The sequence below is a fragment of the Dendronephthya gigantea genome, unplaced genomic scaffold, assembly GCF_004324835.1.
Source record: "Dendronephthya gigantea isolate DGI-Jeju-01 unplaced genomic scaffold, DenGig_1.0 000056F, whole genome shotgun sequence".
NCBI lineage: Eukaryota > Metazoa > Cnidaria > Anthozoa > Malacalcyonacea > Nephtheidae > Dendronephthya > Dendronephthya gigantea.
Window position 1 is genome coordinate 392,360 of NW_021163066.1, and position 22,900 is coordinate 415,259.

The following is a 22,900-nucleotide window of genomic DNA, read 5'->3' on the forward strand; positions in this document are numbered from 1 at the left end:
TTGTATATGAATTAGTTTCAATGTAACCATTTTGTGCAATGCTGCAGGCTGCAGCTTCAAATAACATCACATCAAATGTGGTATACAAACTGCCTAAAAAGGATAAAACACTGCTCAATGAGTCGACCTAAGGGCATTTGTCAAAAGAGTTAGTAGGATAAAGCAGCTAGAAGTGTTTTAGGCAAGATGTTTTACAACGTCGTGATGTGAAGTTGAATAAGTTTTATATAAAAAGAAAGTGTAATGTCATTAGAGTTAGTGAAAAATACAAACCACAACTTAAACTTCATGTTGTAAAAAATATTTTAATTAAAATAGTACTAATATAATACTTTCTTTATAAATTATTTTGACAGATTATTACTAATTTGCTACGACTTAAATTCTTCAACGTATATAAAATATACCGTTGGTACAATTATTGCAATAAATACAAACACAGCAACCGCACTTTTCCATCCAAGACCTGTCCATATCGATCCCAATTCCTCTGCATCTTTCTTCTTAGTTTGTCTCGGATGAATACATTGTGTTGATAATTTTCGATTTATATCGTTAGGGTCAGACTCTCGGTTCGTTACTGTTTGACAGATCTTCTGTATATCATCATCCATTCGTTTGAGAAATTTCTCGTGGTCTTTCAAATTTGCACTAATGCTGACTGTTCTAATATTAGGACTTGCGAGATTGTCAATGTCTTCGTAGTCTGAATCAGAATGGTCACCTCGACTGCTGGTTTCTCTTGACCGACTACCTGTGGCGTGATTTGCAAATGCATTTTCCCTTCGTCTTTCCTCTTCCGCACGTTCCGTTAACAAACTGTGCGGTTGAATCGGAATTTTGATATGTTTCAATGCATGAAAGTCTTGTTCATTGTAAAAATTATTTACTGTTTTCAATTCAGCGACCTACAAGAAAAGGATAACTTGATGTCAGTTTTAGGCAGTGCTTAGAGGTCCTTGCTCAAAAAGATAAATTTCTCTATATTTTTCAAGGTGTAATCTGTAAACCACATATGCTTGCTTTATACTTGGTGAACAAGTCTGTGATCACCAGGACAGTTTGCTTGGTACTATACCAGAACTAGCCTGTGATCACGAGGACAGTTTGCTTGGTACTATACCAGAACTAGCCTGTGATCATAAGGACAGTTTGCTCGCTCTATATAAATGTAACACCAAACTTCTGTAACTTATCTACCAAAGAATAGTTCTCTACACAGGGCAACCTAATAATGAATTATTGTAATAATGAAAACCAGAAAACCTACCGTACATCCATATTGCAAGGCAAACTTTGATAATGTATCATTTGGGAATACTGGTCTATGTATAATGTTAATTTTTTGTATTTCACTTTTTTCTTTTCCCTCTTGTCCATTTTTTGCCCCTCTAGCGCGAATTTCCCCCATTTCAAACACCGTATCTTCATGAGTACCATCATCGTCCACAACACATCTTGCATTGTCTTGTCCAAAAACATACACACTTCCCGTTTTATAATTTTGTGGCTGTACTTCGCCATTTAAAAGTGGCTTTCCTTCGATTTTCTTCAATACACTGGCAGCATACGCCACTTTAGCTTTGCTCATAATATTTTTCAAGTGCTAGCTAGAATAGAGAACCAACATAATATATGTATTTTGGAGAATGTGGTAATCCAACTTTGAGAGACGTTTTATACCAAAAATGATTTACGATCTCCGCAATTTTCATTCCCTGCTTGAAAAGGATCGGAAAGTATACGCCGGTACAGTTAGATTCAGATTTTCATCAAGAAATGTAATTTTTTCCGCAATAATTTGTATTTAGTTGATGAATGACTCACTTTTAGAGATTAGAAGCATTATTGTATTTTAAATTAGCGCATGCGTGACTGGGTACTTTCCACTGACGCTAAGAACTGTCACCATTCGACCTTGGTGGACGGTGGTAATAAGGTCGCTAATTACTAGAATATACCAGTGTATGGTATATATATTATGGTATATTATTATTGTATATTATGCTATTATTGTATATTATATAGTATGTTCAACCTTATTATCGTAAGGTCGAATATACCGGAATATGGTATATTCTAAGGTCGAATATACCGGAATTGGTACATTCGACCTTGGTAACGTCTTGGTAACTGGCTTTTAGTGACTGACAGTCTGACAAATAAAAGAGATCCCTCAAAGGAGAATAACATTTAAGCAAATTATAAATGACTAAATCTATAAGCTTCAGAAGGAACCATTACTATCAAATCTTGCCACAAATTTAACTCCGAACTTCGGGTTTATTTCTAAATTTACTTAGTCTTTACAGTTTAAATGTTTAAATACAATTAAAAAGTGTTAAAATTTGTTTATAAATTCTAAACGATTACAATATGTTATAAAGTTCTCAATTTATTTTATCATTAATTGCTATGAAATTTAGTTTAAATATTATAATGACTACGAAATTATATCTTCAAGTTCGAATTCTTTCTTACCCCTCATCAATTGGACAGGATAATTCTGTGTTTCTTTGGATAAAAGGTCGAGATATGTCCAGTAGTATGCCATCAATGTAAACATCTTTTAAACATCCGTAGAATGCCGAGGCTGTTACACCCAGGCTGCTTTCTAAACATGGAAAAACCCAGAAAACTAAATTAACTGTGTTTATTTACAAGATAAATGTCTATCATTTCTAAACCATTGTCCTGTGAAGATAATAACTCACCGGACAGATACAGCTTTAATGAGGAGGGGGTAACGTAAACTAATATATTATTTGAATTAGATTTAAAACAATGATATTACCTGAAATTTGGCCCAGAAACAAGGTACCGATCAGTTTATTACTATCCGCCACCTCACTTGAAATTTTGTATGTTTTATTAATCACCAGGGAAAGCTCCGTGCCTTGCCTCGTAATTTGAACGTGGTACCATTCCAGTTGACAGATAATGTAAGAAACATGGTTACTGTCTGATGAAGGCATCCAAGGCAGTTCAATGTTAGCTGTGCCATTGTTATATATCAAAACAAGCTGTGAATAAAAGATTGATGTCATTCTAATATCATCTGGTTAATGCTAAAGAAATCATGCCTTGACCGAAAGTGTGAAGGCTTGGATCTGTTGTCTTCAGTACAGACCTTTCCTGATGTCTGTTGCAGGATCAGGCCACGCCCTGCTAGCGTATCGAGTGCCAACAACAATCCAGAACGTCGATAAGTTCGGAATTGAAAAGTGATCGTAAAGTCTTGCTTTAAGGAAACATTATCTGTAAAATATTGTTAATGGAGGTAATGAAAAACAATCATCCTGTAAAAACACTGGATCAATAAAAGATGATCCTTACTGAACCTCTAGGAAGAACAGTTTAGAACTGATAGAGCTATCCAGTATAAATAAAGTTAGTTTAGTTTAGGTTTCCTCCTGTAGTAACACTGGATCAATAAGAGATGATCCTTACTGGACCTCTAGGAAGAACAGTTTAGAACTGATAGACCTATCCAAAATTCACTCACTAAATCTCATCCACGCATCACCATTGAAGTAAGCTCCGGGTTCAATATTTGAATGACATTTGCCGACAGACGACCCGGTCAGGTCTGCATTAGACATATCCAGGGTAACATCTTCGCGGGAGGATGAAATCTCAACATTTCTTATGCATCCAACAAAATTGAGGTCAGGGTGGACAAGATTTGAGGCGGTCACATGACTTGGTATTCCACCAATGAAGAAGGGAGTTGTGATCGTGATCATAGACGGTGAATTCCGATGACGATTGTTGTGATATTCCTTCGTTTGAGGGATGACAATAGCGCCGAATTGAAATATACGTAATAAATAGATCTAGAGAGAAATATAATACATGATTCAATTCACAGGGTTCCTGGGACTGAATTCTGTTTGTTATAGAAAATCACATTCAAGAACATGTACTACCTCTGCATGATCTAACCATGCTTAACTCAGTCAACTGAGAGAAAACACAGAAGAGACTTAACTCTACTCACATGAGTTCTGTACAACATCAGATCACTTTAAGGTAGCTCTCATTCAAGAACATGTACCACCTCTGCATGATCTAACCATGCTTAACTCAGTCAACTGAGAGAGAACACAGGAGAGACTTAACTATACTCACATGAGTTCTGTACAACATCAGATCACTTTAAGGTAGTTCACATTCAAGAACATGTACCACCTCTGCATGATCTAACTCTCTCGCAAACAATGTGTCAATCACTAACAACTCTAAGTTTCCTACCTTGTACCAAACAGCATCCAAGGAATATGATCTACTTGTTTCCATAGTAACTTGTCCGGTAGGAGACCGGAACTGGTATCGTAGTCGCCCGTCAACCAACTCGAGGGAGATAAAACTTGTAGGGTTTGTCTCGCTCTCTGCCGCATAAAACACCAGACCATTTTTTGTCAATGATCGCATTTCCAACGTTATCACAATACTGCAAGAAAACGAAATATTGACGGGTTGAAATGGTCAATTCCAGAACAGCTGAGAAAGGTCATTTTCACAATCGTTGAACTTTGTTGAGAAAGAAATTAATCCCTCAAATGCAAACTTTACAAAGTATTATGAGCATTAACCACTAGAAACACGTGTACCTTGATTTAAAGAAATCCCTCTGTTTGTCAGTTAGGGTGAACCCAAGATAGCTAGGTATGGTCGTGTTATAATCGTACGAAGTTGCTCCGAATTTTGCCGAGTTAACATCGTCGGACTGTCGTGGACGACCAGGTGCCGAGTGACATTGAGGACCGGCAGTTGTTGCCATAGTCGGAGGTAATGTTGGAATGATGGTTGCAGACGTGATTCCCCCAACAGATACTCCTTCTGATTGTCCAGATAACAGGCTCATATCCCTGCAAAAAACCGTCGACATTTTAGAGGGTTGGTTACCAAGGTTGTATTCAAACTGGGTGCCCTAAACGGTGCCCTAAAACGGAAACAACAAATTTCATGAATACTAACTGTGAATCCATTAGAAAGCTCTGGAAATCCGCTTGTAGAGACCAATGTACAGGAACTGGCAAGAAAATATAACCACTTGGTTCAACGCCACCAACATGAAGTGATCGACCCATGTTTATTGGTTCGTGAACATTTCCAAACCAGCCAATGTGGATCCTTTTTCCGTTTAGGTATGCATGAAATCTAGGAGAAAAAGTAAGTTTCCAGTAAACTATGTCTAATTCAGCTAAGCTCTTTACAAGTTTCTCTGCTGCACAGAAGCCGCTTCAGCAAAGAGATCTTACCCGTTGTTAGTGTAATTCAAGGTCACAGTTTGCCATCTGTTATTATTCAATGGTTCATCTTGATAATATAAAGGTGTCAGATTACTGAAGTCACCAGTTTGATGGGAAATATACAAGTAACCATTCCATAAAGCGATGTAGAAAAATCTCGATTCCTCGTTGTTGGACTCATTCTGAACAAGTTGAAACACAGTTTAGCAAACACTGGATTATACGAACCTAAATCAACGCACTAATCATAAATCGTTAATCCATTCTAAATCCTAAATCCAGGTCTGCACAGAAGAGATTACCTTGATAGAGCTGTACACCAATACACCATCCTTTACTAACGTTTTGAACGTAAACTGTAGCTGCTTTACTGGATTGCTTTGACTTTCCAAAACAGAATAACTACCATGTCCTTTATACGGCAAATAACCATAGAGACGATAGCCTGGGTATATCTGCTGGAAAGAAATGAAGAAGTCCAGCAACTTTAAGAACATGAACTAGTGATCCAGTAAGGATCACTAAACTAATTTCCTTACAACTATCATCTTACATCCCCTTTGATGATCCCATCATAGCTCACGCCATCATCTTTGATCCATTCTGACCCCACAAGATCCCTCAATACATCGGACTCATTTTCTCCACTTAATCTGAGATTTCTTATGTCACCTGCGAAGGAAACTCTTCTGCCACCAATTACAATCTGAACGCCATCACTTGTATAAGGCATGTTCTCAAGTTCTACCGTACGCGTGTCCAGTGTGTTTGAACCAGTTTGGGATACGCTTAACCTTGTTCGGTTTTGTGAGATGCTTAAGGAGACGTTATACCATTGTCCGTTGTCATATGATGACCTGGTTTAAGAAAAAGTTAACACAATCTCATTCAAGCACAATTTTAACAGACCGTTTTTTTACAGCTGGGCATATTTCTTCTCACCGAATCACCGTTTAACTTAGGATCAAGAAAGCTTCAGAAGTGTCAAGGCTATGCTATGGAAACAATGGCAACCGAAACAAACTTACCTTCGACTAACAACTGTAATTTCCTGTGATGAATCAGGCTTGATCAAAACCTTAACATGTCCCTGTTGTAAATACACCTCAAGAACTGAATCATTGCCGGCAATGAAAACATTAAATAACGATCCATTTTTGTGTAAGGTCCGAAATTCCATCGAAATTTTAACCTCAGAAGTATTGAGTGTAAACTCTCCCATTTGCTGCCATATTCCACCAGTGCCAAAGAAACTAGCGGCGTAGACTGGGCTGGCTGGATGTTTGGGGAAACGTCTGTTGGCATAGTATATTTCTTGTCCGTACATCTCACTGGGTTGCCATAGATGAATTTCTTCTGAATTTATACGAAGGTGATCAAGAACTCCGTCATAAAAGGAGTAATAAGATAAAACGCTTGGCTGAAACAGATATAGTTTTATTCAGTATAAATAAAGTTAGTTTAGTTTAGGTTTCTTCCTATAGTAACACTGGATCAATTAGAGTTGATCCTTACTGGACCTCTAGGAAGAACAGTTTAGAACTGATAGATCGAGCTATCCAGTATGAATAAAGTTAGATTAGTTTAGGTTTCCTCCTGTAGTAACACTGGATCAATAGGAGATGATCCTTACTGGACCTCTAGGAAGAACAGTTTAGAACTGAGAGAGCTATCCAGTATAAATAAAGTCAGTATAGTGTTTAGGTAAATGAATGATTTAAGTCTTACAAAGACATCGGGTGGAAGGCCGCCAAGATATATAGTTGTATCATCGTTGTAATCGGAATTGTGGCTGTTCCCAGGTGAGGTCATATTTACTGTACTGTACAGACCATCTTTAGTTAACAGCGTCAGAAAATGAAATGCTTTGTATCTAAAATGGTAATAGGAAATTCTATTATCTTCTTTATGTGGCCAGGTTAGATTTGAATGTGTAAAAGAAAACCAACCGCGTGAATTGTCCTCGGAACCACTCCCCCGTAGCTACGTTTGAAGGATGGCAAAGAGTTTCAGGGCCTGGACCAAAGTCAGTTGACACGCAAAGTTGCCCCCGTGTGATAAAAACTCGCAGACTCTTGCTCTGACCAATGAATGAAGAGAAAAGATGATAATCAGATACGAAACATGAATAAAAACAGCACATTTTACAACAAATGACAGCACAGATGAATGCGCAATCCCAGGAAATTATCATGAAAGAATAATTCTTCAAAACTCACCAGATCCTGCTGTGAAGTTATCACATAAATAATTCCACCTCTTGAGCTGTTTGTTTTAAAATCAAACTCAATAAAGTCCGATATTCCATTGAGTTGGAACTCTTTGGAAGGTTTAAAAACTGTGGATCCGTCACCAAGAAACTTCATGGCAAAGTTGAACACTTTTGACGCGTTCTTCATGCGTGATATTCTTTCCTCCATTTCAATAATTTTCTGAGCGACTCCATCACGAGTTTGTTCGAAATTCTGTTTAATTGGCAGAGCCGCTAAGACATTTTCCCTTGGGCTTGGGTTTGCCTTTAATTTTTCCTCCGCTTTCGTTACTATGAAGAAAAAAATCTTTAATAAAAGAACCATAAGTATTAACCACCCTCAAGACCTACCACCCTCCAGAAATTATACAACATTGACCGAAGTTTCTCAAAATCTTCAATTTATAAATGGCAGAATTCATGATTTATAGTCTGTTTACACTGAGATTCTTTCGGCATTTTTCTTCTTTTGATAGATGGCAACGAGGGAGTAGTTACAAATACTCGGATCTACAAGTGCCCTTAGTCAACCATCAGTAACTTATCCACTCGTTCGCATCAAGCAAAAGACGAAACTGTGAGCGTAAACGGAACGCCATAGACCATGCAAGAGGCATTTTTTACTGCATCTTGCAGTCTTCAAGTTTTACTGGGAAGATGATTTGAAAATATTGAGTTAAAGTCGTATACTCACTGAGTTCTATGCCGTCAACGATATATTTGGAGTGATTATCGTATGCAGCTAATATTTCATCCATCCTGGTTGTCATAGTAATCATATCTGCTAACAAGTTTTCACATTCTCCGTGTAATTTTGTGATTCTTTCCATGAAGATGTTACTGATGTTGTTTGCAAACAAGGCTGTCTTTCGGATATCTTCCTCTAGAATATCAATAGAAATTCATCGTCAGTTCATCTGAAATTGGTCTTACTCTTCCAGTTTGACTCTGTGAAATCTAGAGGTACTTAAACTGAGCTTTGATAATGAAAGAAAGTTTTCCAACCTTGTAAAGATTCTGTTTGGTATAACGCTGTCTTTGCTTGGAGATCAGGCATATATTGATTGATTTGATGCCACAATGGAAGCACAGATCTGAAGGTTTTATTGGCTGATGTGATGGTCCCCTCGAGATGGACTGCCTTTGATGAATTCCGTAACAGGGTAGCTTGGTAGAGCGACCGGGTTTTTTCGTTTGCATCACTGAAATCATTGTTAATTTCTTCCACAGACCTTTCCACAAGCTACGAAGGATATAAAAAATGACATATAGAAGCCAACGTGTATCGGAGATAGCTATCTATACTAAATATCAATAAAAAAGCACGACGGTTAGATGTATATAGATTCACGAAACACTCACATAGTTCATCAAGTTAACAATGGCAATTCTGGTCTCGTTGGCTTTCTGAACCGTCTCGTTTACCAACATCAACACTGTATCGTAAATCCCGAGGACTTCAATTGGTCTTCTGGTATACGTCACTGCCTCTTGTAATGATCTATGAAAAATAGAAAAAGTAAACACTTGAATTGACGCGCTGAACAAATTATGAAAAGGTGTTGTTATAACATTGAACGTTTACCAAAATATTTTTCATTTTTTTCCACCATAGGAAAGGCAATGTTTCCTGGATTATTTACCTTCAGGACTGACATACTGTACTTGGGAAACACTCACCTGTTCAGTGAATTCATAGCGTTCTCAAGATTTGTAACGTTAGCTTTTGCTGCGGTCAGTTTCGTCTCAGCGATAGTCAATTCAGGTTGGATCTGATCAATCTGATGTTGTAGTAATATATTCATATCCAACAATCCAATACCTTCTGCGTCAAAGTTTCCAGTGCTTAACGCAGTTATTCCCTAAATAAGGATTGAAAACTAATTTAGGTAACCGTTAAAGCTGAACTAAACTGTTCTTCCTAGAGGTCCAGTAAGGATCATCTCTTATTGATCCAGTGTTACTACAGGAGGTATCTGTAGTCTAATCTTTACTCAAAATCCTACCTTTGGTTGAACTGTAAACCACTTTGTGACAATTCTGTCAAAGAAATCATCTTGCTGAAGGTTTATTACAACTTCACCCAAACTGTCATCAGAATCTTCGCCAGCATCGTAATCATAAAGTGATATCAGGACTTTGGTCAAAGGGATTTCCTCGACTTTGATGTTGAAACTAAAGATATCGTAGAATGGAAACACTGGCGATAGCGTTCCTGGAAAATAAATGGTCGCTTTTGACTTCACAAACTTTAAATAAAATATCAACATCAAGCTCTCATATATCAATGACGGAAGATGAAAACTGAGAGAAACACAGGCGTCAAACCTCAGACATGGATGAAAGAACACATGTACAAACCATCGTGTCACGGAGGAAGCTCGTTTACCAACTTACCATTGATTGTTCGTGACCTCTGACTCTTTTGTCCTCTCCAAGCAGGAATAATCGAGATGATGGCGTAAGGATCCGACAAGCCACTCGGGAAATCCCGAGCGAGTAAATCACGTGCTTGCAAAATCTTCATCAAAAACACACTACCGGTAAAGTCGTACTGTAACATGGAGATCTCAAGTTGTCCACTAACTGCAGTAACCATATCTCTTATCTGTCGAGTGACGAGTTCTGTCTGCTTCAAATTCTCTGTTGCATCATGCACAACAGTATCGCTCTGGTCCAAGATTGCAGTTGCCTTTTCTATGAATAGTCGTGACTTTTCATTTGTACTCTGAAAGATATCCAAAGACATCGAATAGTTCTGTCTGTTCTTCCGACAGATCCAGTGAATGGCATGCTTTACAAAACTCAAGTAGAAAAATGGAAAAGTCTATACCAGGCAAACATACCTCTATGTCCTTCACCAGCTCAGAGGCTGTGGAAAATTTCCCGTAGATGTTTTGAATTTTCTTCACAAAATCCTCGTGGTCTGCATCGCTTTTATTTTGCGTTTCAGTGAACTGTTTTGCGACCTGGTCGACTGACACCTGCAGAGCGCGCGCTAAATCATCTTGGGATATGACCTGAAGAAAAACAAAGCTCTTTGAACACAAGAGGAATAAACAAAACCCTGGATAACACAGGAAATGTTTAGCTCCACTCTTGCGAGTTTCGTCAATCGCCATAGCTATAACCAGCAATATTAATCCACTACACAATAGCTTGCAAACAAAATAACTCTCAAAGTTCCATGTCTTACCTCTTGGGAAATATTAGCAATCATTTGTGATAAATTTCTGGCGGAATTTGAAGTTTCGTTCACCATATTAAGCTCGTTATTAAAATCAATATTTGAAAGATGTTGAAAAAGAATCTTTGCTTCGTTATATTTGAGTGTGCTGGACTCCACCAAGTTGACCAACACAAGGAGAATGTCTTGAAGAAATTCGTGAGTTCCTGAGATAAATGGACATCGCATTTAGTTGGTTATATCATTTGAAACAATGGAAAACAATACAATGATAAAACAAAACTAACCATCGGTGAAATTCTTTGAACTAAGAGAACTCTCCCGGATATCCAGAACTTTTTCTAGAGCAATTTTTGTTTGGTTTTCAATCAACGGAATAACGGCGGATATTCTGTTATTCTAGATTGGCATAAAAAAAATACATCAAAAATACATCAACAACGTAGAAATTCGTATGCTGACGCTCTGTACAAGGTATTTTATAGTCTTACCTGATCAGCCACTTCATCATTAAGACGCACAAGTTCCAAGGAATATGAGGTTAAAAGAGCATCACACTCTTCTTTGAACGTTGTTATGATTGCAGAATATTCATCTCCAAGTTTCTAAGTATAGATAAAGAAGGAAACATGAAACTTAAACTTTATTTATACTGGATAGGAAGAGGTCCAGTAAGAATCACCTCTTATTAAAGTTAAGTAAAATGAATGTTCTCATTTAGTCATCCTACCTGGGTCGTTTCAAGTCGTGAGACTGTGTCTTCGTAGTAATTTCCCACGGATGTAAAGTTCTGCAGTTCGTCGACATCTCGGGAGACATTGAAAAATTCTTCCAAAACACCATTCAAAACATACTGGAGGTTTCGAGGGCAGGCTGAACATACTTTGGTAGGAAAAAAAGAATCATCACATTGTGGAAGTTATAATTCAGAAACAGTCGTACTGTCAACTGTAGTTGATAATCATTGACGTGGACTGGACTGGTTCATCTTTCCTTTGCGTTTAATTTGAGCAAAGAGACATCTCTATCATAAACGACTAATGCCTCAGTCCATTTACAACAAGGTGAAACATGAATATTTCAACTTACTTGAGCAGCCAGCGGAACTGAAATTTGTGTACATCTTCTGACAAGTATCACAAGCTCGGCCGCTGACCCCAGGTTTGCAAACGCACATTCCCAGCTCATCATTTGAACACACGGTTCCATTTCGACTCCCGATTGAACTACAGCCACAAGCTATAATTAACATGATGGAAATAATAATAATTTACATCCAGGCTTTTGAAATGCAGTCCTGAACTTTAACCGGAAATTAAAGCCAAGTTTTTGCATGGAATGTCCTCGAGACCGTCGCGGAAATCCTGGTACAGTGAAAAGAATGGAATACACACAAACTGTCTCGAAGTCAGAATACAGACTCGCGAGGCTTCACGAACTATTCCGATTTATTCACGTGAGTAGAATTCACATAGATCTTGTCAAAGCTTACCTTGACATGGCTTCGTAGGCAGACCGTAGTATCCCATGGTGCATTGAGTACATTTCTCTCCAGTCACGTGAGCCAAGCACGGACATTTTCCATCATCGTCGCACTGAAGATCTCTAGAGCCATCAGCGTTACACGTGCACTCCATGCAGCCATTAATAGACATGTTGTATGTGTTCACGTGGCATTGTGAGCAATTCCTACCAACGACGTTAGTTTTACAGGAACATTGCCCGGTCACACTGTCACAAAGCTTGTTCTTTGAGCCAACGTCATGACACTTACAATCTATGTACAAAGAAAAGTATTTCATGTACGACAGACGTTCCAGGTTTCAATTCTCTCTCTATCTGTTTCAAAATGATTATCGTAGATTAAAGCAAAATTGTGTCAACAAACCTTTGCAGTCAGCGGCAGAAGCATTTCCATAAGTCCCATTCATACATCTTTCACAGTAAAAACCAGTTGTGTGGTTTTGACAATCCAGGCATTCTCCAGATCTCATACATCGGTCAGAGTTCCCGTTACACTGGCAAGGTTCGCATGTCCTCAGAGCTGTGTTGCTGGGACAGTTGCACCAGCCTGTGATCAGATTGCATTGCTTGTCCAAACCTTCGCAACCACACGCTAAAATGGATTGTTATGCATGAGAATGAGAATATTCCAGCAGTCTAAATATACATATACATGCTTCTCCCTGTTTTAAGGTTTCATGAAATTTACTTACAGCTACATCCTGTTTCCGAGAATCCGTAAAACTCCGGCGAACACTGACTGCAATCACGACCTGTCACTCCAGGCTTACATGCACATTGACCGCCATGTGGGTCGCACGTGGTATGGTTGTACGAACCAATTGGATTGCAGCTGCAATCTAAGGTAAACGCAAGGTATGTTGCTAAGTACGTTACCATAATATATCATATGGCCGATAAAAATTAACTTACTCAAAGGCTTTCCGTTGTAAGCGATCGTAAGAGAAAAGACATTTGACAAACAATATTCTTCCAGGTCTGTTCCCAACCTAAGAAATAAGATAGCTACCGCTAGAAACAATAGCCTTTCTTTATCTACATCTAAACCGCACGATTCATAATTCAAAGTTCCGGCAAAGTATTTGGTTGAGGATGTTTTTACGATTAAACAATGAATAAAAACATCAAAGTATGTACGATGTTTTAGGTCACAACAACGATTAATGGTAAATTACTACCAGTGATGAACCCTGTGGTATACCTGAGCTAACTCACCCGAGCACCTAGGACTCACCCCATTTCATTATCGTCGATATTACACTGAAATTGGAAGTGTGACGAAACTCTATCACCAAGCACGGTGTCCTCATAAAACTCCCGTGGAATTGCGATCACTTTCTCCTGTAAGGAAAGTTCGTCAGAGACAAATATATGACTGAGCAGAAACCTTGTTCACTGAGATAAACTACAAAATGCAGGGATACCCTAATAGTCACGAAAACTCCAAACGATACTTACCAATTTCAAATCACTCTGAACAGAATTCACCAGCACATCAACTTTTCCTTCGTCCAGATATAAAAACTCGGATGACAGTCGATGGTAGCAAGTTGTGGCGCATTTTTGAAACGTTTTTATACTGGAATTAATCACGGTACCATCTTCGTCGTCCATCAAAGCAATGTTCACTTGAGCAGAATCAGAAATTTGCAGCGAATATTTGATCATGATGCGAAAGTACCCATTCTTTGGGATATCCAGGACGAGAGAAAGACTAGACTGAAAAGAAAATGAGACATTGAGTTGTAAATGTGCGAGTGAAATGAAAGTTTTGTGGCAGCTGCTGATGTGACTTACATTAGCCTCCTCGTAAATGCTCTTCTCAGCAGAGATATGGTGAAGACCAGGGTAATAGCAGCCTGTTTCAATGCTAAGAAAGAAAAGAAAGATATTAGTTTGGCAGCCATTTTTCTTGGAAGCGTTTTATCCGAAAACCAAACAAAAGTGACAATATACTACAAGACAACAAGGTAAGGCAAGGTATTTCTTTTCATATTTTAGGCTATTGGCGAACTATATTTGATGACAGTGATAATATGGACAAACCTTTCACATTGCTTGCCGTAAATATGCGCGCGACATTCACATGTTCCTGTGATGTTGTTACAAAACGAGCCTTGAACTGACCCCCCGGGATCGCAACCACAATCTGGAAAAAGAAAACTCTTGATTGGTGGGTTTAACAAGCATAAAAACAGGTTCGCACGAAACATATATCACATTCAACATATAGTAAAAAATATAGTAAAATATAGTGTCCATCCCCTCACGTTGGGTCTTGCTACTATGAACCATCTTCTATTGATAAAAGGGCACTTGATGAATATGTACCTTCGCATCCATCAACATCCTCATTTCTGAGATTATAATAGCCTGGTTTGCACTGAGCACAGTTTCTGCTGTGAGTGTTTTCTTTGCAAGGACATTGACCAACAGTGTCCTTTATTTAATACAAAACATCATTGTTAATACTTCAGAAATTCTTGAAGAGGAATCAAGCAGCAATGATAGTACCTTTTCACAAATATTCGAGCGATTTAAAGTACCAGGTAAAAAACAATCGCAGCCTAAAAAAACGGAAAGATAAGAATCGCAGTTAGATGATAAGGATCATAGTTGGATGATAAGAATCGCAGTTAGATGATAAGGATCATAGTTGGATGATAAGGATCATAGTTGGATGATAAGGATCATAGTTGGACGATAAGGATCATAGTTGGATGATAAGGATCATAGTTGGACGATAAGGATAATAATTGGATGATAAGGATCATAGTTGGACGATAAGGATAATAATTGGATGATAAGGATCATAGTTGGACGATAAGGATCATAGTTGGATGATAAGGATAATAATTGGATGATAAGGATCATAGTTGGATGATAAGGATAATAATTGGATGATAAGGATCATAGTTGGACGATAAGGATAATAATTGGATGATAAGGATCATAGTTGGACGATAAGGATCATAGTTGGATGATAAGGATAATAATTGGATGATAAGGATCATAGTTGGATGATAAGGATCATAGTTGGACGATAAGGATCATAGTTGGACGATAAGGATCATAGTTGGATGATAAGGATCATAGTTGGATGATAAGGATCATAGTTGGATGATAAGGATCATAGTTGGATGATAAGGATCATAGTTGGACGATAAGGATCATAGTTGGATGATAAGGATCATAGTTGGATGATAAGGATCATAGTTGGATGATAAGGATCATAGTTGGATGATAAGGATCATAGTTGGATGATAAGGATCATAGTTGGACGATAAGGATCATAGTTGGATGATAAGGATCATAGTTGGATGATAAGGATCATAGTTGGATGATAAGGATCATAGTTGGATGATAAGGATCATAGTTGGACGATAAGGATCATAGTTGGACGATAAGGATCATAGTTGGATGATAAGGATCATAGTTGGACGATAAGGATAATAATTGGATGATAACGATCATAGTTGGACGATAAGGATCATAGTTGGATGATAAGGATAATAATTGGATGATAACGATCATAGTTGGACGATAAGGATCATAACTGGATGAACGTACAAGCTTACTAGAAATGTTTTCTTATCGTGAAGCATTCTTACCTTGGCAACCAAGGCTATTGTTTTCAGTCAAATGATAAAACCCATCTTTGCAAGTATCACACGTCCTGCCTAAAACATTTTCTTTACAATAACAATCTCCCGGAATCTAGGGGAGAAAGAAGATTCAAGTTAGAATCATTGGATAGCGAAACAGAGTTAACTTGTATACTGAAAAAATAATATATCGCACAAAGATCAGATAGAGGATCAGGATGAGCTAACTCATGATGATTAGGATTAACACTATTAGGATTAAAGGTGGTTTAACATTGGATCATCCCCAACCTTTCCACTGTGGAGTTTAGCTGTATCTTCATCACGAACACAGTCTAAATACGTCATGTTTGGATGAGCGATGGTCCCAGCGGGATTGCAGCCACATTCTAAAATGAACATCACAAAAAATTGACCGACGTATGACCTGGATGAAACTTAGTCAGACAAGCGCAATGACCTGGTGCAGAATTACCTTTGCAAGAATCAAACGAGGTTTTACTTTGACTCACAGGTCGATAGAAATTAGTCTTGCACTTTTCACAGTTGATTCCATCAGTATTGTGCTGAGAAAGATTGATATTTTATTACTAGGGAATATTCTGCCTGACTGCTGAATCTTCAACTCTATCTTTCCCCCTATCACCCTCACGACGACATCTGAATCTAACATTCACTGTTAACTGAAAGACTGTCAAGTTAACTCCATGGAATGTCCTAATTCCTACCTTGCAATCCACACAGACTCCCCCACCACTATATCGACCTTCTGTGTCCAAGCTCAGTTTCCTATCAGCAACGTTTTGATCGTACACGCAAACGTCAGAATGATTGTGACAATTACAAGCTGCGAAAACAGAATCAATAAGAGATGATCCGGTAGGAATAGCTAAGAACTAAAGGTTTCCTCCTGTAGTAATCCTGGAACAATCAGAGATGATCCAAGGAAGAACAGCTTAGAACTGATAGAGCTATCCAGTATAAATAAAGTTAGTTTAGTTTAGGTTTCCTTCTGTAGTAACACTGGATCAATAAGAAATGATCCTTACTGGACCTCTAGGAAGAACAGTTTAGAACTGATAGAGTTATCCAGTATAAATAAAGTTAGTTTGGTGTAGCTTACTTCCTAGTATCCAGCTAAAACAAACTAATAAACTTTTTCAAACCTTCGCATGACGCAGTTCCATTCCACATCCAAGGAGCACCATTGCTTGGTTGCCATGGATGTTGGTTATACGCAGGACAGCACTGCTGGCAATGTGACCCACACGTGTTGCCTTGGCAACGGCATTCACGACGTTTAGTGACGGAATCGAGAGGACAGTTAAACCCATCAGCAAAACCATTGCAATTACACTTTGCGCTGATACCAACCTCACGCACTGTGTAATGGTGCTGAAAGAGAAGGCAATTTGTAATGATCTCAAAAGGCCAACAAGTCGAAATAGGATGGTAAAAAACGTAAGCATCTTTCAAAGAGTTACTTCCCCTCCTCCTGTTTGGTAAATAAACTCGGTATTTTACTCCCAATTGCTGCTATGCGGTCAAAAGAGCTTGCTTTTTATACTAAGCCTTCATTCAAATCTAAACTCTAAGCTCACCCAGGCTGTCGACAATCTATCGAATTTCTTATACAATCCAGTAAAAACGATCTTGAGATTTGTGATTTTCATCCAATCCTTAAAAAAACAACAACACATCAGTAAAGTTAACAACAACAACAACAACAACAACAAGGAAAAGTATAACCGACAAAAATCGTACCAGAATTTCAGGCGAGTGATAATCTGAAGCGCTGCTTCCGTCTCCTCTTTGACGACCGTTCATGTCAACAGAAAACTAGAAGAGAAATTGAAGTTTCGACCATCTCTTGGATTAGGGTGAAATATATGGATTTCGGGGAGGGGTTATGGATGGGATTTAATGTCTTGATTTAGTTTAAGATCAGGATCAGGGTTAGAAAGAAAAACTGGGAATAGGATTACAATAATTTGGTGTCCAAGAAAGACCCACCGTCTCATTGTATTCCATGGGGAAATAACTTGGGTATTGTTGACAAATGACTGTATTAACTTTCTCAGGGTTGAAGGTAACTGGCATATTGAAGACATCGCGACATTGTTCCACAGCTGGAGCAGAGACCAGGAAATGCCAAGGTTCAAATGTCGCGCCAAAATCTTTCGACTTGTAAAATGCGATTTGTTCTGGTCGACGATAATCGCCGAATGTCATGAAAAGCTCGTAACCATAAACTTCCTTCAAAAATAGAAGTGATTTGGATTGTAATATGGTATTGTATTTGATTCTTCAAAATCAGTGAAAACCAGCGCCTTTAAGATTTAAAAACCTTTATTCCAGATGTCAATAGTACCCTTAAATGTTCTATCAAGACTTTACATTCATCAGGAGGGGAAGAACGTAATTGCTATGTCACATTCAGTAAGGATATCTCCCCCCCCTTACACAACCAACCTGATTCAAATCAATGCGAATATCAGCTCTATCAATGCTAGCTTTTGACTGCCAGAACGTGGTGAGATCGTCGTCAACCATTTTTTCCGGGGGATGCGAATTCGCAGAGTCGGTTGCATCGCAAACCAGTGGTGTTCTCAGCCTTGGATGAAGAACTCCATCCTGGGTCCTGAAATATATTTCGGCCGGAGTGCCACAAGTTACATTAGCGTCTATCGGTTGGAAAAGTAGACTGTTAAATCCTTGGGCGCTTGAGAATCTGTATAGAATACTACACAATACAAAACAGCAAAGACAGCGCTTTTGAAGCCAAAACATTTTATCAAAACACGCGTGGTGAATGCTACAACATTCTCAGTACACAATAGGCACAAACAGGGAAACAGCTAGAGTGTTTCATATTTATGAATAATTTAAACGTTCAACGCGGGCTACCTGTAAATTTGTATAAATACAGCGCTTGGAAAATGTTTTCTTTAAAACCTTAAAACTCACACTTTGCCTTCAAAATGGGCTTGAAAGCCTTTGCAAGTGCATATAAACCAAAGAGATATTAGCGAGGTTCGCTGTACGAAATCCTGTCATGTTGTAGAATCATTTTTTGATACAAGTGTAGTGCATTACATTTGTTTTGGGCTGGTTTAAATTGTTTATATAAAGTCTAGGATTGTATATTAACGGATAAACAACACTTTTTTATATTCGTTTTTTATGAAATGTCTGTGGATAGAATACAATATGAGTAAATACGAGTAAATTTCGATAGAGATTTTAATTGATAATTTGAAAACCTTTATTATACATCTAACTCCATATTTCTTATAGAATCTTTGTGCTAAGGAAATAAATATACTTTAATAATGTACATATATATACAAATACTTTAAAACCAAAATAAATGTTCAATAAAATAACCGTATCTTCTCCAAGTTGGGCAAAGATGTTCAACGCTGTTTTCAATTCAAAATCTTGAGACAAGTTCCGGCGGTACAGTTGATGTCTGCATTCGAGATTCTTACAAAGTCTTCTACACCATTGAATCGCTCTACCAAAAGCCATCATTAGGTCGCCAAGTGGCTCAGGTCTTAAGGTTGCAACCATGCAATTCTTCTTTCATTCCATGTCATATTCTTTCCTCTACATGTTCCTATGTTCCAATCCCAAACTTCGAAGGGCGACAATTTATGATCCATGTTGGTGAAAAATCATGATAATTTATGACCAAAGATGGTGGAAAATCATGATAATTTATGACCAAATATGGTGAAAATCATGATAATTTATGTGTCATAGTGACTTGTCTCATAGTATTATTCTTGCTACACACACTATCGTTCCAATGATCTCTGCCAGTGGACTCTGATTCGGCTCCAATACGAACAACACCAAGCTTTGTCGCTGATGAAAATATGTCTTTTCCCTTGATTGTAAATATAAACATGTATTTTGCCAGGTCACCTTTGTCAAGATCGAAAGCAAACGGTTCGTTCCAACAGGGAGAAGAGGTTCCTTTCTTCGACTTCGTTTTCTTCTTCACAATCAGTTCGTCGTCGTAGAGAAGCTTAATAGTAATGTACGGATCTAAAAAACGATTGTGAATTTAATTCTTCATGTAGTAACACTAGATCAATAAGAGATGATGATCCTTACTGGACCTCTAGGAAGAACAGTTTAGAACTGATAGAGCTATCCAGTATAAATTAAGTTAGTTTAGTTTAGGTTTCCTCCTGTAGTAACACTGGATCAATAAGAGATTATCTTCACTAGAGTTCCTGCAAGAACAGTATTGTTAGAATTGATAGTTTTTTTCAAACGAAGGTGGACAAAGAAAACAATACTAGGTTCACGTACCATTTGTCATAAATTTCTTTGGTTTCTTAAGGTTTGTGGCTTTCAAAACGATGACAGAAATCTTCTTTGAGCCTTTTTGATATCTTAACGACAAAGATAATTCTCCTTTCTCTTTTTCTTCTAGTGTTGTTTGAGGGTTCGTCTGGTAAGAAAACAGAATAACACTTTCAATAACACTAATAAAGAACTTCCAAAAAAGGGGAACAAAGCCTTTCGGATATAATAAAGACAGAAACTGAAGCCATATTTCTATGGTAACCGACTTGTATATGGAGGTTACTAAAAGCAACCTCATTTATACTACATGCAATAATTTAATTAGATTTTAACTGTTCTTCCAAGAGAAAGATATTGAGGCCCTCGAAATACGTATTAGACCGATTTCATACAAAGAATGACCATATTTATGATGGTATTCCCCCCTAAAAGGGCTCTTCCGAGTCTCGTGTTTTTAATCTGCCGAAACCAGCAATTTTTACTCCGATACTTCCTTGTGTCAAGAACTAAATCAGTTAAGTCTTAAGATTTCGTTCAGACACACCGCGATTAGTGGAGCCTGATTTTTGCTACGGGCAGATGCTGATAGCGAGTTTTTTGCAGCTGATAATATCATCGACATTATATATACGTTTGCCACGCCTGTTTAAAACATTATATAAACCAATATCTTTATCGGCCCGACAAATCGTGGTGTGCCTTATGAGACGATCAAAAACGAACAACATATAAAGCTATCCAGTATAAATAAAGTTAGTTTAGTTTAGGTTTCCTCCTGTAGTAACACTGGATCAATAAGAGATGATCCTTACTGGACCTCTAGGAAGAACAGTTTAGAGTGATTGGCTGTGGATTTATCCGTTAATCGCCTTTCTTACTTGTGTCATTCGACGTTGCAAGAGCAATGGTTGGATTGGATCAAAACTGACTTCATTTAAATTTACAATGAACTCTCCAAGTGCTTGAACTCGACTAAATCGATCATGCGAACAAAGTGACAGTCTGATCGAAATCGCTTGTAGTTTGTCTCTCTGCACGGAATCATATCTCAAGACTTCGTTAAACAAGACGTTTGTGGAATAGTTCCTCGCCTCAGTCTTATTTACAGCATTGAAGTCTTCAATATCACCGTTTTCCTTCGTGATAAAGAGTTGAGAAATGATAAATATTCCCTTTGAAGAACCCCTTTGCTTCGGAGCGCCAGTAATATTGATTATGACAACGTCCAGCGTCTCTTGGTGAAAATTATATTTCAAAGACATGTTTAGGAAACAAATTCGTGTGTTGATGTTTGGACTGTTGGTTGCCGAGCTCCCAGGAGTCCTCGAAGGATCTTCTTCGTAGCTGCTCAACAGCCAGTTATCACTGGATGAGTTGGATATAACCGAACTGCTTCGTCTACCAGTGAACTCATAGTCTGATAAATCTTCCAGCCCTAAACTATCGTCTGTGTTTTGTCCATTCCAGCGATTCACAACGGCACCAGAGTCTTCGGAATCCGAATAGAATCTTTCCCCGTAGTCTGTTTTCAGTTTGAGTATACCTTTAGTCATCGGTAGAGGAGTCGTTCTAAGCAAAGGTTTTGTTATGGAATATTTCGTTACTCGCTGCCTTCGTAGAAAGTAAAATACTGTTGCAAGGACTATGCATGCTAGCAGAGTTACCGCAGATAACGAAACAGCAAAGGCAGTCAGGGCGACATTCGAAGCTAAAATTGAAGAAAAAATAGTTTCAGCATTGAATGTATTTGAATACGATAGTCTAGTTTGTGATTAAGCTGAAGGTTGAGATTTACACTCAGAGCAAATTGTGCAATGAAATCACAAAACGTTTAATGTATTCTATGAAAATCAAACGGGAATCACACAACTTGTAGCTTAATATTGATTAGTTTATATAAATAATAATGTTATATATACAGTACACTTCATGTTTAAGGTTGAACTAAATGATTGAGTAAAGATTAGATTAGGTCTGGCCTACAATGTCCTCGAAAATATTAAGATAGGAAGGGCAAATGCATTGACAATATATGCAGATTACCACGCATTGGCGTAAATTCACGCTCAAGTGAGATTAAAGATTTATTTTATACGAAGCGTACGTGCGGTTGTCCATAATATTTCTATTAAAATAAGATCAAATCACGATTACAAATCTGCCCAAACCGATACGCTCTAAAGTGCTGTCGGTATATTACTTTGAACTACGAGTAAAGTGAAAAATCTGACAATTTTTATTTGGCAAATCCGAGTGAGAACAATTGAACTATATTATATATTAACAGGAATGGATTTAAACCTCAGGAATACAAAAGTTACAAGAACAAAAATTCAATTAATTTAAAAAATATTTAAAAAATAAGGTGTAAATGTTATAATGTGAAAACATTCTCAACGAGGTGTATAAAAAAAATTCACAAGATTATACAATCACATATGAACAATCATAGTTTACAACAAAGAGATGAAAAATAAATTAAAACTTACTCATATTATTAGGCTTGATTGTCTGTTCTTTTGAAGTTGGCTTGTTTTATAGAAGAACCATTTGCTAATCACAAACAGGATTCTCTAGCGAGTTTGGTACGTCAAATTTCGGGATATTGACGTTCGTATACGGCAGAGTTAAGGGACAGAACGCGATCGATCTCTGCCGACGTTGTATATAATGATGACAGACAATGAGTTATGTTTAACAATAAGAAAATGCATGCTGCATGTTTAGTTCCGGTTTGTGAGCGCGTAGGAGGCCTTCA

General features: G+C 37.8%; 4 protein-coding genes across 4 annotated transcripts; all 4 read right to left on the minus strand.

Moving 5' to 3' along the window:
- Positions 1-323: 323 nt before the first annotated feature.
- LOC114529439 (lysM and putative peptidoglycan-binding domain-containing protein 3-like) lies at positions 324-1,865 on the minus strand. The gene is made up of 2 exons (XM_028551246.1): positions 1,271-1,865; positions 324-908 (listed from the first exon to the last, which is right to left on the minus strand). Exons 1-2 carry the CDS (start codon positions 1,589-1,591, stop codon positions 372-374), a joined length of 858 nt encoding a protein of 285 aa, XP_028407047.1. The 5' UTR covers positions 1,592-1,865; the 3' UTR covers positions 324-371.
- Positions 1,575-14,081, minus strand: LOC114529436 (laminin subunit alpha-2-like). The gene is made up of 34 exons (XM_028551243.1): positions 14,015-14,081; positions 13,676-13,936; positions 13,452-13,558; positions 13,130-13,206; positions 12,910-13,056; positions 12,582-12,809; positions 12,186-12,470; positions 11,783-11,932; positions 11,424-11,575; positions 11,185-11,298; positions 10,981-11,092; positions 10,703-10,899; positions 10,353-10,526; positions 9,904-10,234; positions 9,513-9,721; positions 9,187-9,368; positions 8,869-9,007; positions 8,512-8,749; positions 8,201-8,389; positions 7,475-7,797; positions 7,205-7,335; positions 6,984-7,128; positions 6,284-6,675; positions 5,809-6,112; positions 5,558-5,713; positions 5,265-5,437; positions 4,981-5,163; positions 4,614-4,871; positions 4,255-4,453; positions 3,506-3,836; positions 3,131-3,258; positions 2,795-3,023; positions 2,482-2,614; positions 1,575-1,610 (listed from the first exon to the last, which is right to left on the minus strand). Exons 2-34 carry the CDS (start codon positions 13,883-13,885, stop codon positions 1,607-1,609), a joined length of 6,330 nt encoding a protein of 2,109 aa, XP_028407044.1. The 5' UTR covers positions 13,886-13,936; positions 14,015-14,081; the 3' UTR covers positions 1,575-1,606.
- Positions 14,082-14,214: 133 nt separating this feature from the next.
- Positions 14,215-18,657, minus strand: LOC114529288 (laminin subunit beta-1-like). Its single transcript, XM_028551045.1, has 12 exons — positions 18,295-18,657; positions 17,836-18,078; positions 17,587-17,661; positions 17,424-17,501; positions 16,989-17,217; positions 16,551-16,669; positions 16,298-16,388; positions 16,114-16,211; positions 15,829-15,934; positions 14,732-14,784; positions 14,549-14,657; positions 14,215-14,366 (listed from the first exon to the last, which is right to left on the minus strand). The coding sequence occupies exons 1-12, from the start codon at positions 18,610-18,612 to the stop codon at positions 14,215-14,217; spliced, it is 1,671 nt and encodes a 556-aa protein (XP_028406846.1). The 5' UTR covers positions 18,613-18,657.
- A 400-nt stretch (positions 18,658-19,057) lies between these two features.
- LOC114529438 (synaptotagmin-7-like) lies at positions 19,058-22,900 on the minus strand. The gene is made up of 4 exons (XM_028551245.1): positions 22,632-22,900; positions 21,021-21,850; positions 20,146-20,287; positions 19,058-19,875 (listed from the first exon to the last, which is right to left on the minus strand). Exons 1-4 carry the CDS (start codon positions 22,633-22,635, stop codon positions 19,565-19,567), a joined length of 1,287 nt encoding a protein of 428 aa, XP_028407046.1. The 5' UTR covers positions 22,636-22,900; the 3' UTR covers positions 19,058-19,564.